This window comes from Rhamphochromis sp. 'chilingali', assembly GCF_963969265.1.
Source record: "Rhamphochromis sp. 'chilingali' genome assembly, chromosome: 3".
Taxonomy (NCBI): domain Eukaryota; kingdom Metazoa; phylum Chordata; class Actinopteri; order Cichliformes; family Cichlidae; genus Rhamphochromis; species Rhamphochromis sp. 'chilingali'.
Genome location: NC_137931.1, coordinates 39455766 through 39468776, shown reverse-complemented (window position 1 = coordinate 39468776; position 13011 = coordinate 39455766). Strand labels below are relative to the sequence as shown.

Genomic DNA, 13011 nt, shown 5'->3' with positions numbered 1-13011 from the left:
TTAAGTCTGGAAGCATTGAAAGTATTGGAGCCTAGTGCATGTTTCATGGTGATTTGTGGTTTTCCCTATATTGTACTTCTTTGAAACAGGGCATTGACTTGTGGTTAGGTAATTCTGCCAGTTGTGCTCTTTCATTGGGGTGTTTCCAAAGATCTGTATTAGTTTAGTCTTTCTCCAGCTTTTCTTCCTCTCATCTATCTGTCGTATTTAATTTTCTAAGAAAGGGAAGAGATGAAATATGATGCTCCTCCTTTATCCTTTATCTTTCCCTTTGCCTCCTCTTCTCCTCTCTGTGATTGATTAATAATATTTTCTCATATACATTGATATGCAGGACAGTCATGTACTGAATGCACTGACCACTGTTTATGTTAATATGTATATAACTATATTTAACTGTACCGCTAATTAATATTTATACTGTGCAGCTTCCACATGAGCAATGGTCTCTAATAGTTTGTTACAGTCATAATGTAGTGGAAGTTGAATCCTAGTGCGCAGTTGTAGTTTAACATAATTTCCAATGTAACACAGCAGGTCAAGCTTTATTAAATGGTTCAGTTAGAGCTGGGCGATAGAACGATAACGATATGTATCGCGATATAACTTTTACTCGATAGAGAAATTAAGCTATCGCGATAGACCTCGCCGCTCTTGTCCTCTTAAAATAAAAAAAATAAAAGTTTAGCCAATCCAAACTAAGTAGCGCAGCGCCGAACCAATCACAGCCGCAGCGTCACGTCGCGTGACTTGTTACGTACAGCACAAGTGCCAAGCCGCACGTGTGTTTGTTTGGGAAGCAGCCAGCGGGTAATGGAGCCAGCGCGTAATGGAGGAAATGAGTGTGCCGACTAGAAAAATCAACCGAGCGTGACCGAAGAGAAAACAGATGATGGTTTCAATGCCGGAGAGATTGTCGAACGGAAGAGCCATAGGAGTTCCGTTGTGTGAAGGTATTTCGGCTATTTCAAGTCTGACAAAAAACAGAGTAGCGTGCACTGTAAATTGTGCCGAAAGCAAGTCTGGAAATACAATAAACTGGTGCATGCATCACACTGTGCGCCACGTTATTGTTTCGGTGAAAAGAATTTCTACAATACTGTTAATTCTACTCTCTGCAGTGTTTAAATGCTTACATATACACACAGTTACTGTCCGTCCACACATACGACTCGGTTCTGCTTCTATGCCCCAGCTTTGTTTACTTTTTCCCACCGAGGCTTCTAGACTTCTGATTGGCCAACATTTCGGTACGGTTAGGAATCTAGCGCCACCTGCTGCTTTGGCATGTTCATAGCAGCGTTTTCCTTCATTTCTGCCTTTATGTGTGGACGGGATTATTTTTTAAAACGAAAACGGAAAATCTCCGTTTTCAAAAATACCCGTGCACGTGTGGACGTAGCCTCAGTCTCTGACTGGAAGCGCTAATTCGTCATTCGGCTTTTGTCAGACTAAAGTAACTGTTAAAACTGTTTGAAAAGCTAAGCTATACAACAAGGAGAGATTGAGAATTTCCTTTTAGTTCTCAGTTTATTTGATATTGACAAAAGTTAGTCAGTTTTGTCTGTTCTTCTGTAACACAAACTAAGATTTATTTTTACAATTAATATTTTGTTTCTAAGTGGAATTGACAATTTAGTCTGTTTTGTTTGTTCTATTTTGAAACTTAAACGCTTTAGCGGCTGCCTTTTGTGTAGTTTGCAATATTTGCCTTTATTTATCTGAAAAAGTCTCATGTTCCTTAAGTACATCTACCCTGTTGAACTTATTATAGGAAATAAATATTTAAATCAAAACAAGCTGCTGATTATTTCACATTTTACTTGTGAGCAACGGCACATTTAAATCTTACAAATATAGTTATTTGGCTTATATCGTGATAGATATCGTTATCGCCTGAAATGAAAAAAACATATCGTGATATGAAAAAATCTCATATCGCCCAGCTCTAGGTTCAGTTATTACTTTAACATCTGCACCTAGTTTGCGCCATCCTTAAATGTTGAATGAATTGGCTGGGCAGCACTGTTTGAGAGGAAGAGGCTGTGAAGGTTAATCATAAATATACACTTGACCTCATGAATATGTAAGCAAGTTTATGGCATAAATAATTTACTAACCCTTTAACTGTTTTTGCTTTTACCACATAGACTCCTAGGCTTCACTGCCACTGCCTTCTTCTGTCTTCTTATTCCAGCTGAGCCTTAATTCTGCTCTGTGAATCATAACTACAGATGGTATAAAACTTGACTCTAAATGAGTTGAATTTTAGCTCTCTCTTTATTACCTGCTCAGGCATGACGCCATCATACAGCTAACAAGACAGTGTCATGTCATTTGGCAGGGTATTCATTGAACTTGACTGTCTAGCTCTCACACCCTGACTTACACATCACCACTCTTTAGACTTAATTGCTGCCAAAGGACTTACTAACAAGCACCTGCCTTAATTTGTTCTGAAAGCTTCTTGGGAGGAAATAGAAAGATAAAAATATTACAGAGATGAAGGGCAGATCATAGAGGAGAGGACACACTTTCCAAATGACTGCTATCGCTCCTCTCCCAGAGCGAGGAGAAGACTCAGGCATCATCCTGTCTGACTTTATCATCGCCAGAGGCCATTTGTATTATCCTAGCATCACACAGAGGACATTTGCAGTGTCATTATAAAACAATGGGATGAGCCGTATTAAATGCAGTCACCCTCTGCTTTATGTCACAATTTTGTTGTGTTTGTGTGTTACAGAGGAGCAATGATGAGAATGGGAACTGCTCTGGGGGAAGCATGGAGTTTCCCACCACCAACCTGTATGAACTGGAAAGTCGAGTCTTTACTGACCACTGGTCCATACCTTACAAGAGAGAGGAGTCCCTGGGCAAGTGTCTCATTGCCTCCTCCTGCCTTGCTCGACATGGTAAGACTGCATGTGTGGAGGTGATGAAAATGTTGTTTTTAAGGTCTGCAGTAAACTACATTTGCGTTATTATGTGGGTGGCGTGTTTTGTTTGGACCATCGGGTGTTTTTCACATGTTGTTATTTCGGCCACTTGTGTCGCATGACTCAATATGTAACTAATCTGACAGCCAAAAATTCTCCAAGTTTAGATGTGTGAATCCAACTTCTCCTTCCCTGTCAGGTCTTGCTGACGCTGATGAGAATTGCAAGCGCTTTATGGATCGTTGCATGCCAGAGGCCTTTAAAAAGGTAAGCAAAAGAGAAACTGAAGTCAAGGTGCCTCTTTGAATATTTAGCATACCTGACTTACTTCCTTTCTACATGCCTTGTTCATTATCACCAGCTACTGACCAGCAGTGCCGTACACAAATGGGGCACAGAGATTCATGAGGGAATCTACAACATGCTCATGTTGCTGGTGGAACTGGTTGCAGAGAGGGTGAAGCAGGACCCTGTACCTGTAAACCTGATGGGAGTGTTGACCATGGTGCGTCGTCTCACTTAGTAATGTTTTCCTAAAATGATAGAAAACCTTCCTGTTACGATGCTTATGTATCTCATTTACTGTCTTTTTTCTTTTTATAATCACCTTATTCAAAATGTTATTAACCACTGTGGTTCAGTGTCATTCCATTTATTTTGGGTTTTGTTCAGCTTTACTAAAAAAAAAAAAGCTAATTTATTTCATACGTATGAGGGGAAATAAAAATAAATATTTATGATGTGTAATTCTTCTTACACGCAGGCCCTTAATCCTGACAACGAGTACCATTTTAAGAACCGGATGAAGGCCTGTCAGAGAAATTGGGCTGAAGTTTTTGGAGACGAGGCTAACATGTTTGCCGTCTCTCCAAGCAACGCCTATCAGAAAGTAAGACCAATTTGTCTGTGAAGCATTATAAGATTGTACTGTAGCATTGTAGTATTGTGCTGTATGTGTGGCAGTTAATCCAGATGCATTGGCAAGTATTTATATATGTTTACATGTTAAAGAATTTGTTTATGGTGTATAGTCATGTTCAAGGTTCAGACAGACCAATTCTTCAGTGTTGCATAACTGAGCCGCAGAGGGTCAAGAGACCATGGGTGGCTGACACACAGCAGCTGCTTGAAAACTTAATGTGTATGTCTCATGAGAATTTTCAGTGTCATTGCTGAAAGCATTTACTTAAATCATAGTGATCTGTTTCAGGAGCCCCATGGTTGGCTGGTTGATTTGGTGAATCGAGTGAGTAATAAACCACCACTTAGATATTGTCTCCATAAATATATACCAGAGTTATATCAGTTTTGCCTCATGTTTCCTTTCTCTCTGTAATTTTTGTCAAGTTTGGAGAGCTGGGAGGATTCACTGCCATCCAGACGAAACTCAACACTGAGGAAATTGAGATAGCTGTAAGAACTATTGTTTTTACGTCTTCTTATCATCTTTTTCCAGGCATTTCTTAAGACTGACAGAGTACTTTGAGACAGTCTATGCAGGCGAAAGGTCATCATGTTTGAACTCAGTGCTCTCAGCTGCACAGCGCTGAATGTCTCTCTCTCTTTCTTTCACTCTTTGTAATATTCACTTAAACACAAACACAGTCCTGCATCCTCCTACTGTGTGATGGTTGAAATGCTCTGTTGTTTTATGTGTTCTGAGGCATCCTTGTACTGATGCTTCCTTCTGGGAACCTGGCCGGAACCTCAGCAGCGCATGGCCATTAATTCAGTGCGCGTGCATACACACACACACACACACACACACACACACACACACACCCTCTAACCATTAGCATTTTAATAAGGCAAAGACTCATTGCACACCACAGTTGCACTCTGCAGTTGCAGTGGGAGCTCAGCAGAGTGTGTAAGCCGTTAGATCCCTAACACACTAGAGGCACATTGGATGATGGTAAAAGTGAAAGTAAAAAAAAAAACGAGTAGTGCTCACTTCTCTATTTACTACCAAGGGTGACACATTCATTTGTGTGCTTTGAGCAGGAAGGCATGTAGGGTGGAAGGGTAGAGTTGGAAGGTGGAGGAGAGGGAGATACTTGCAGAAGGCAGAGATGGAGGATAGTCAAAAAACTGACAGGAACACAGGAAGCTTTCATTAGCCTCTCTTGATTTAGCAGTGAATGACAAATGACAGCTGGGCTCTGGTATTCGATACTCATCCACGCATGTGTTAACAGTCACTCCCTCTCGCTCACATGCACTCATGTGTTTAAATGCAGGTTGATCTCTACCCTACATATTTTACATCAGGAGGAGTGATGTTGTGATGCCATAAAAAGTCTTGCACACATCTGTTAGTGAGTTTTAGCAATGCTTCAGAGTCAGTGAATTATTCTTAAGACAATCAAAGCTGGTGCTGATAAATTATTTTCCTCCCTTTCCTTTCTTTCTTGACTTGTTTATACTTTTTTTCATCTGTCCATGCAGTATGTATCTGCTCTAGTCCAACCCCTCGGAGTTTGTGCTGAATACCTTAACTCCAGTCTTGTCCAGGTGAGCTACCTTATCTACTCTCCCTGACACACACACTAAATGATGCTCACTATACATTTCTACCTTAAAACAATGTCTTAGCCCTTTAATGGCCCCTTGTAGGATAAAGTGAGGACTGGCCTATGTGTCCTAAGCTGATTTCGATTAGTGTCAGACACTTGGGTTGGGATACTTATGCACAGCTCTCACATGTAGCACCCAGAAGGATATTATCAAGTTCAGACACATTCAAACTACTGTGTTTTAAGCAAAGGAGCTAACTGGATCAAGGCAGCATACACTCACTGGTGGGCATTATGATTGCTGGTAAATCTAGTTTTCCTTCTATTTGCACTTCAAAGTCACAGAGACTTTGTACCAGGAAGCTGCCGGGTTAAAAACCTGCTAATGTCTAATCTGACTGTGCTGATATTTATGTTCTCACATGGATCTCTGCTGGGTGGTAGAGAAGTTCAAGGCTGCAGTGCATAATATGTGACAGGGTGTTACATACACTTTTAACATCTAATGTTAAAAATGGTCCTCTTAAAAATAGCAGTACAGGTATGTACACACATGGACACACAGTTGTAGAATCTGGCCTGTAATTGCTTTTTTTCCCTCTGCCAGTAATATATATGTGTATATACATTGTTTGTCTGTGGCTCCGTAGTTTTGTTCCAGTGATAAAATCATCGCTTGTGTTTATTACATGACACTTCTACCCCATTCTGATTTATATTCTATTTTTATTTGCTGTATCCTCTTACTGTTTTGCTGCTCCAGTGGTCCAATTACCCCACAGGGATAAACACAGTTTCATATTGTTTTTCCTAGCCTATGCTGGATCCAGTCATCCACAAGATGATCACATATGTACAAAACCTGGAGGAGAAGGACCTTAAAGATAAGGTAGTGATTTATACCTCCTTATAATTTTAAGAAAAAGAGGACAGAGATGAATGTGTTCACTGCCCTCTTAGTTGTGCTACCCAGTAAATTTGAGTTCAGAATGAATATGGGACTGGTGACTTTTGTTGGCACCTGCTAGATCATATAGTATGAATAAACTGTCTTAGAAGACTATGGTAAGTGCAAACACTGCTCATCTTGAGTTCAGGAAACTAAATTAGTGTGGAAATGGTTCTTTTATTGAAACTTCACAAGAATTTTATGACTCAGTCAAATGTTATTCAACCCTAGCGTCTGGTGAGCATCCCGGACCTGCTGTCAGCCATCAAGCTATTGTGTATGAGGTTCCAGAGGGAGTTGGTTACTGTGGTAGATGATCTCCGGCTGGATACGCTTCTACGTATGCTCAAAACACCCCACTTCTCCACTAAGATGAACTCCCTCAAAGAGGTCAGCTCAAAAAGAAGATTTTAAAGTATTTCTTTCTGAGTGCTTCCATTTCTGAGCTCATGTCAGACTATTTTTGTATGCTTGTCTCTCAGGTGACAAAGTTAATAGAAGAGAGCACGGTTTCAAAGTCTGTGAAAAACGCCATTGACACAGATAAACTGCTGGACTGGCTTGTAGAGAACTCTGTCCTGTCAATAGCACTGGAAGGTAACGATGTTTGTTAAAACATAACTTACTAGAGTTTTGATGAGTGCTTGGCAAAACACACAGACATAGTTAAACGTAGTCACCACTGACATAAATTTAAACTGAGAAATCGGGAAATTAAGATTTCAGTTTAACTTTGGCTGATTCATTCTTTTTGTTCCAGGTAACATTGATCAAGCTCAGTACTGTGAGAGGATTAAGGGAATCATTGAGCTGCTGGGGAGTAAACTGTCACTAGATGAACTCTCCAAGATCTGGAGAATACAGGTAAGAACCATTTATATCTCAACTGCATGTGTTATTACATATTTATTATTCATTCTGATCGGTTTTATCTATTTATAACTCTTAAAGAAAATCAGTAAACTGCACTGAGTGCTTTTATATGTGCATATCTGTAAGTATGTGACAAATACCTGTCAGCTCAGTGGATGTATTGATTTCTTTTTGTGTGTGACCATCTCAGGCGGGTCAGTCATCAACTGTAATAGAAAATATTCATACAATAATTGCTGCTGCTGCTGTGAAGTTCAGCTTTGACCAGCTCACTCACCTCTTCGTTCTCATACAAAAGGTCAGCGCTCACTCTCTGACATTTTGATAAAATAGGTTATATTTGAAGAGATTTCTACATGTGTGCGTGATATTTATGTTAACATGTTTGCATGATATTTAGAGCTGGGAAGTTGAGAGTGACCGTGTAAGGCAAAAGCTGCTCAGCCTGATCGGGAGGATAGGCAGAGAAGCTCGCTCTGAAACCACAACAGGAAAGGTATGCTGTGTAAATGTCTTTTTGTCAAAGGTAGGCTCATTCAAAAGTAATTGGAGAAAAAACAGGTAAAGATATTGTGAAAGGTTTTGATATAAGGATGTTCCCTTGAGTCAACCTTGTCCTTGTGTGTGTATCTGTCCAGGTGCTAGAGGTGCTGTGGGAACTGGCTCACCTCCCCACCTTGCCTACCAGTCTAGTTCAGCAGGCACTGGAGGAGCACCTGGGGATTCTGAGCGATGCCTATGCTGTTAAGGAGTTGGTGAAACGCAGTTACATTATTAAATGCATTGAAGACATTAAGAAGGTGAGACAGACAAAGTATAGTATTTTCTTTGTTTACTTGGGCTCTTGTTGGGGTTTAGCATTTCACTGAGCCGGTGCTTTAAAGGTGTTGTTTATTTTGTACACACACAAAGAAAAAACTGGGAGCATTTGTCACGAATCTTAAAACTGCAGCTCAGCAGTTTTAATGAAACACTAGACAGATCTACTAGATATCTAGGTCTTTTTCTGCCTTCAGTAACAGTTTTACTGCATGTTAGCATTCCCTTATAAGTTTGTCAAACTCTTGCAATACAGTGTACCCCGCTGTAATGAAGGGAGTCTTTCTTTTTAAACAAGTACCCATCTATCTAGAATAATTTATTTTTAAACTTTTTTTATTAGTTTATATTTTTGTCATTGTCTGCATCTGTAGCACCCTCTGTGGGTATCTGTAAATGCAGGTTTTATAATTAGTTGATTTGCTGATACAGTCAGTTAATGACTATATTGTGAAACAGTGGTGTGACTGAACTGTTAAGTAAACTACTCTCAAAGTGTGGAAAATGTGGTAGATAACGTTATAAACTGCAAGTATGTGAGGAATTTATGCTTCATCTTGCCTTTTCTAAATGTGTACTTTATATGTCATTAATAACTGTGTCAGTAAATTGGTACTGCACATCCTGGCTGTCCAACATGACAAACTGGTTCACCCTAGAGAGGACACACGCAGATGCTCATACTAAACGTGGCATATGTTCAATAGTCCTGGTGAGCCACAGGATTCTGTCTTAAATGCTCAATTTCTGATATTTTTATTCTACTTTGAAATCTTTGTGATATATTTAATATGGTCTTCTCAGCAGCTTCACCCACCTGCTATTCAGATCTTTTTCCTTTTTGTTTCTCTGTTTATTCTTTTGTTAATTTCGTATGACAGTTAATAAGAAGAAAATAGGCTTTAAGGGAGGGGGAAGGGAACTAAAACTGACAGTGGACAAACTGAGCCACAGTACAAGAAATGGAAATTGGCATGATATATCAGTTGCATGTATGCTTTTCCTATTTTGAAATTATATACAATAACCATATTTTAAAATGACTGCTGGACTGACTGTTGCCACACATGGAAGAAAATATGTGTGTCATCCTTGGAAATCCTGCTTGTTATTTGTGTACAAATATCCCACTTCAAATGATATGTATGTCTCTAGAACTTCACTCAGGAAGACAGTAAAGGCAACGAGACTCATAGCTCATTTCATATTGGCACTTGGGGCAAGAAGAAATCTAACTCACTGGCCAAATTAAAAGAGGTATCCATTATGATTTATATTTCCACTGACTGGTGTGTATCCAATCTTGCTGCTTCAGTCCTGGCATCCAATCGTGGAGGAGGGGGTTTGACCACAAAGGGGTTTCGTTGGTCTCAGGTTGATAATTTCACAGATGATTGCAACATGAGGTTGTTTGACCAGGTGTATGTTAATCTTCTGCTTGCCTCACTAAGAGGGCTTTGGCACTCGCTAATGATTACACAGTGGTGTTGGTCTTGTCTTGGGTGAACGCTTGTGGAAATAAATGAGTGATTTATCTGCTGGATGACTGGTTAGCTTTGGTGGAAATTTTTTACTCATGCGAGGACTCTAATCAGAACCATGGATACCCAAGTGAGGCTTTTGTTTGATATTTGGCCTTTCACATTAACCCTCATCCTACCAGCATATTTGACATACATAGACCTGGGGTCCTTGGGGGCAGCAAGGATCATTAATTGCTATTGTGACTACCAGTCACAATAGCAAGATTATAATACTAGCAATATTTTTTTCTGCTCAAAGCATTATTAGTTATGTGTCCTATGTCATCTAAAAAGTAGATCATTATTAGATTTTTGTAAAATTGCATTTTATCGCCCAATCCACACTAAATACTCAAAAGCTTAATTGATTCTGATATTCCTTAGTTTTCAGTAATTTTAAGTAAACATCAATTGTATTGTAGTTATATGACGAAAGCTGCTGGATCTATTTTGATCCCAATATAAAATAATTGAAATAATTTCTCCAATGCATTCTGGGTCTTCCCCAAAGTCTCCATTATGTGCTCAAAACACATCACCTAGGAGGGGGTTCTACTCTTACCTTTTCTCAATGACCAAGCTCCTTGCTCTGTTTCTGAGGCTGAGTACGAATCCTCTTCAGAAGAAACTGATTTCCACTGCTTGCATCTGTGATCTTATTCTTTCATTTACCGTACTACCCAGAGCTTGTGAACATAGCTGTACTTTTGCTTTCACTCTCAGCTCTCTTTTCACCACAACAGATCGGCATAGCATCCACTTCACTGCCAAGACCCCACCAATATGTCTGCCAATCTCCTTTTCCAGTCTCCTCTCTCTTGTGAACAAACCCCAAGATATTGAAAGTCCTCCACTTGGGGCAGCAGTTTGTGCCCAAGAAGGAGTCGGCGTCCCAACTAATTTACACTCGGCATCAGATTTGATGCATAAATATGAACAGAACTGGTAACAAAGAGCAGCTCTGGAAGGGATCAGCACCCAATGAGAGAGACTGACTTATTGCTGGCAACACAAAACCTAAAGCTAAACCCTTACTATAGGCAGTTAAAGCATACAGTTTGCGTCATCATCAGCGCGTGCTGGCATGTAAAAGGAGGAACAAAAAGTTGCTAGCTTCCTGTCTGTGTTTCGGGAGCAAAGTAACACCTTTTTCAAGTAGATTCTTCCAGCACAGTGTTGGACAGGCACATCAGCAGTAGAGGTTTCTTAACTCCCAGGAGACTCATTCTTGCTCAAATCAACTGGTGTTTGCAATATAGCAGTAACATAACCAGAGCATTCCCCAGCTGTTTCAAGCAGATTTGGCGATGTTGCTAACGTTCTGAAAACTTTCAGTGTGGGAAGTTTCCCCATACAGACAATGAATGCAGCAATGCCATTCTTGTTCTTTAAAATGACTAACAGAGTTCCGCTTGGTGGCTAGGTAAATTAATTTAGGACCCATGGCAACCATTACCTGAGATAAGTAGTTCCTGCATAGGTGCAAATGGGTACTTTTGACTGAAATCCCTCATGACTCCAAAATATTTGTATTTTTTAAAAAGTGTTCATCAAAGCAGAGACAGGAAACAGATTTTAAATCATTATCAACGTCATTTAAAAAAACAAAAAGCAAACCTGAAACACTAGGATGAGGGTTAAAAGTGGCAGATTTGATCTTCCGTGGTTTAAATCTCTGGCTCTGATTTTCCTTTTTCCCTTCTTGTTTTAACAACGCCCTTAATTACAAAAATAGTAAGTCTACGATGACAAAACAGTTACATAAAATTAAAAGTGATTCATAAAGATCATCGCTGACCTCTATTTTTGTAACAAGCGTCTGTGTTTGCTTTGTGATTTAGTAAATATCATCATCTGATATGCACGCATGTGTATCTATTTATCTCAACAGGCTTCACAGCAGAGCAGTCCACAGGCGGTCTGGGTTGTTCCTGCTCTCCGTCAGCTGCATGAGATAACCCGTTCATTCATCAAGCAGACATACCAGAAACAAGACAAGGTGACACATAAAAACATATATAAATGCACACCTGAATAATCTGCTCTACGTTGTGTTTAAGTTAACATTCCCTCTGTCTCCCAACAGAGCATCATCCAAGACTTGAAGAAGAATTTTGAGATTGTCAAACTAATCACAGGATCCCTTGTATGCTGCCATCGACTTGCCGTGACAGCTGCTGGTAACAGCGGCCTCTCAGGCTCAACCCTGGTAGATGGACGATACACCTACCAGGAGGTATGTCTGTCTTTTTAATTTAAAGGTGACCTATAATGCTCATTTCCAACCCTATAGAATCCATGGACTCGCTACTAGATTAGCAATGCATGACTCATATTTCAAAATAATCCTCATTCATTTCACACTGGGTCATGCTAATTCAACCATTGTCTAAAACAGGCTGTTTTAGCTCCCTCACAAACAAAAGATTTAAACAGCATGTGGGAACAGTTTACATTCTCACAGCTAGAGCTGTGTGCGTGAGATGGCCATATTAGGGATATTCGCTCTCACTGACATCAAAAAGTGATGTCAGTGAGACATCCCTGAGAGCTTTTCTTGATCAAACCCAGAGTTCCTCTCTGATATATCCCATCCTGCTGGGCTTGAAGCTGCTCTCTTTTATCACAGTGATTCACAGAAATTTGAATATTTACAAACCTCAAAATCCAGGTTAGATACTCCAACTTTTTTTTTAACCCAGGACGTTTTTCGTGATCAAACTGTCATCATTGTAAAAACAAACACAGCAATGTGGTTTCATCCTCAGATCAGTTTAATGTATAATAAGAACATGTGCCTGCCTTATAACAGTGTGACTCTTTGAATATAAAGGCAAATGTCAGGCTGCAGTAACTTAACATTTACTGTTTAAATAAAGAAAATCTATATACAGCGACACATAAGAGACTGATCAGTAAACAGTCATTTATCATCCTGTGATCCACCACAGTAATGAACACTCAGGTTACTGTTAGCTTCATGCAGGGAAATGTGTGAATATTTATTACTGAGGATGATTTTGATAGTGTTGAAATTACATTGTTGAATATAGGCTGCACAAGAGTTAAGTTAAAATATTTACACACTTTGATACCCAGATATTAAATGCTGCTGAGTAAGATTTGTAAATGTATAATAGATAAAGGAAAAATATTTTAAAAAATAAGATAAAAACCTCAACATCTTTTCTACTGCTAATGACCAAAACCATTATTAAGGGATTTGACTAGTGACTATAGCTTCATAAGTAAAATATCTGCTGGATGCATATTTTCCATAGTTCCTGTCTCCTCTGTTTGCCCCCCCCAGGTTACAACTGAATAAATGTATTTAAAAATCAAATAAAATGTGTAAATGACCTGAGTACACTGACTAAAACGTAATAGCCTTC

At 39.5% G+C, this 13011-nt stretch overlaps 1 protein-coding gene across 4 annotated transcripts in view; it reads left to right on the top strand.

Annotated features, from left to right (window-relative positions):
• usp24 (ubiquitin specific peptidase 24) overlaps positions 1–13011 on the top strand; it is a 34902-nt gene that overhangs the window by 2164 nt on the left and 19727 nt on the right. For 2 of the 4 annotated variants that reach the window (XM_080876855.1, XM_080876854.1), the window contains exons 2-18: positions 2747–2915; positions 3139–3206; positions 3301–3444; positions 3703–3828; positions 4150–4185; positions 4287–4352; positions 5388–5453; positions 6270–6344; positions 6636–6794; positions 6887–7001; positions 7165–7268; positions 7468–7575; positions 7678–7773; positions 7916–8077; positions 9252–9353; positions 11511–11618; positions 11706–11855. In XM_080876855.1, coding sequence (XP_080732981.1) covers positions 2747–2915; positions 3139–3206; positions 3301–3444; positions 3703–3828; positions 4150–4185; positions 4287–4352; positions 5388–5453; positions 6270–6344; positions 6636–6794; positions 6887–7001; positions 7165–7268; positions 7468–7575; positions 7678–7773; positions 7916–8077; positions 9252–9353; positions 11511–11618; positions 11706–11855 — 1854 coding nt within the window. The remainder of the gene's footprint in view (positions 1–2746; positions 2916–3138; positions 3207–3300; positions 3445–3702; positions 3829–4149; positions 4186–4286; positions 4353–5387; positions 5454–6269; positions 6345–6635; positions 6795–6886; positions 7002–7164; positions 7269–7467; positions 7576–7677; positions 7774–7915; positions 8078–9251; positions 9354–11510; positions 11619–11705; positions 11856–13011) is intronic. The other 2 variants (XM_080876857.1, XM_080876856.1) reach the window with 1 other exon arrangement.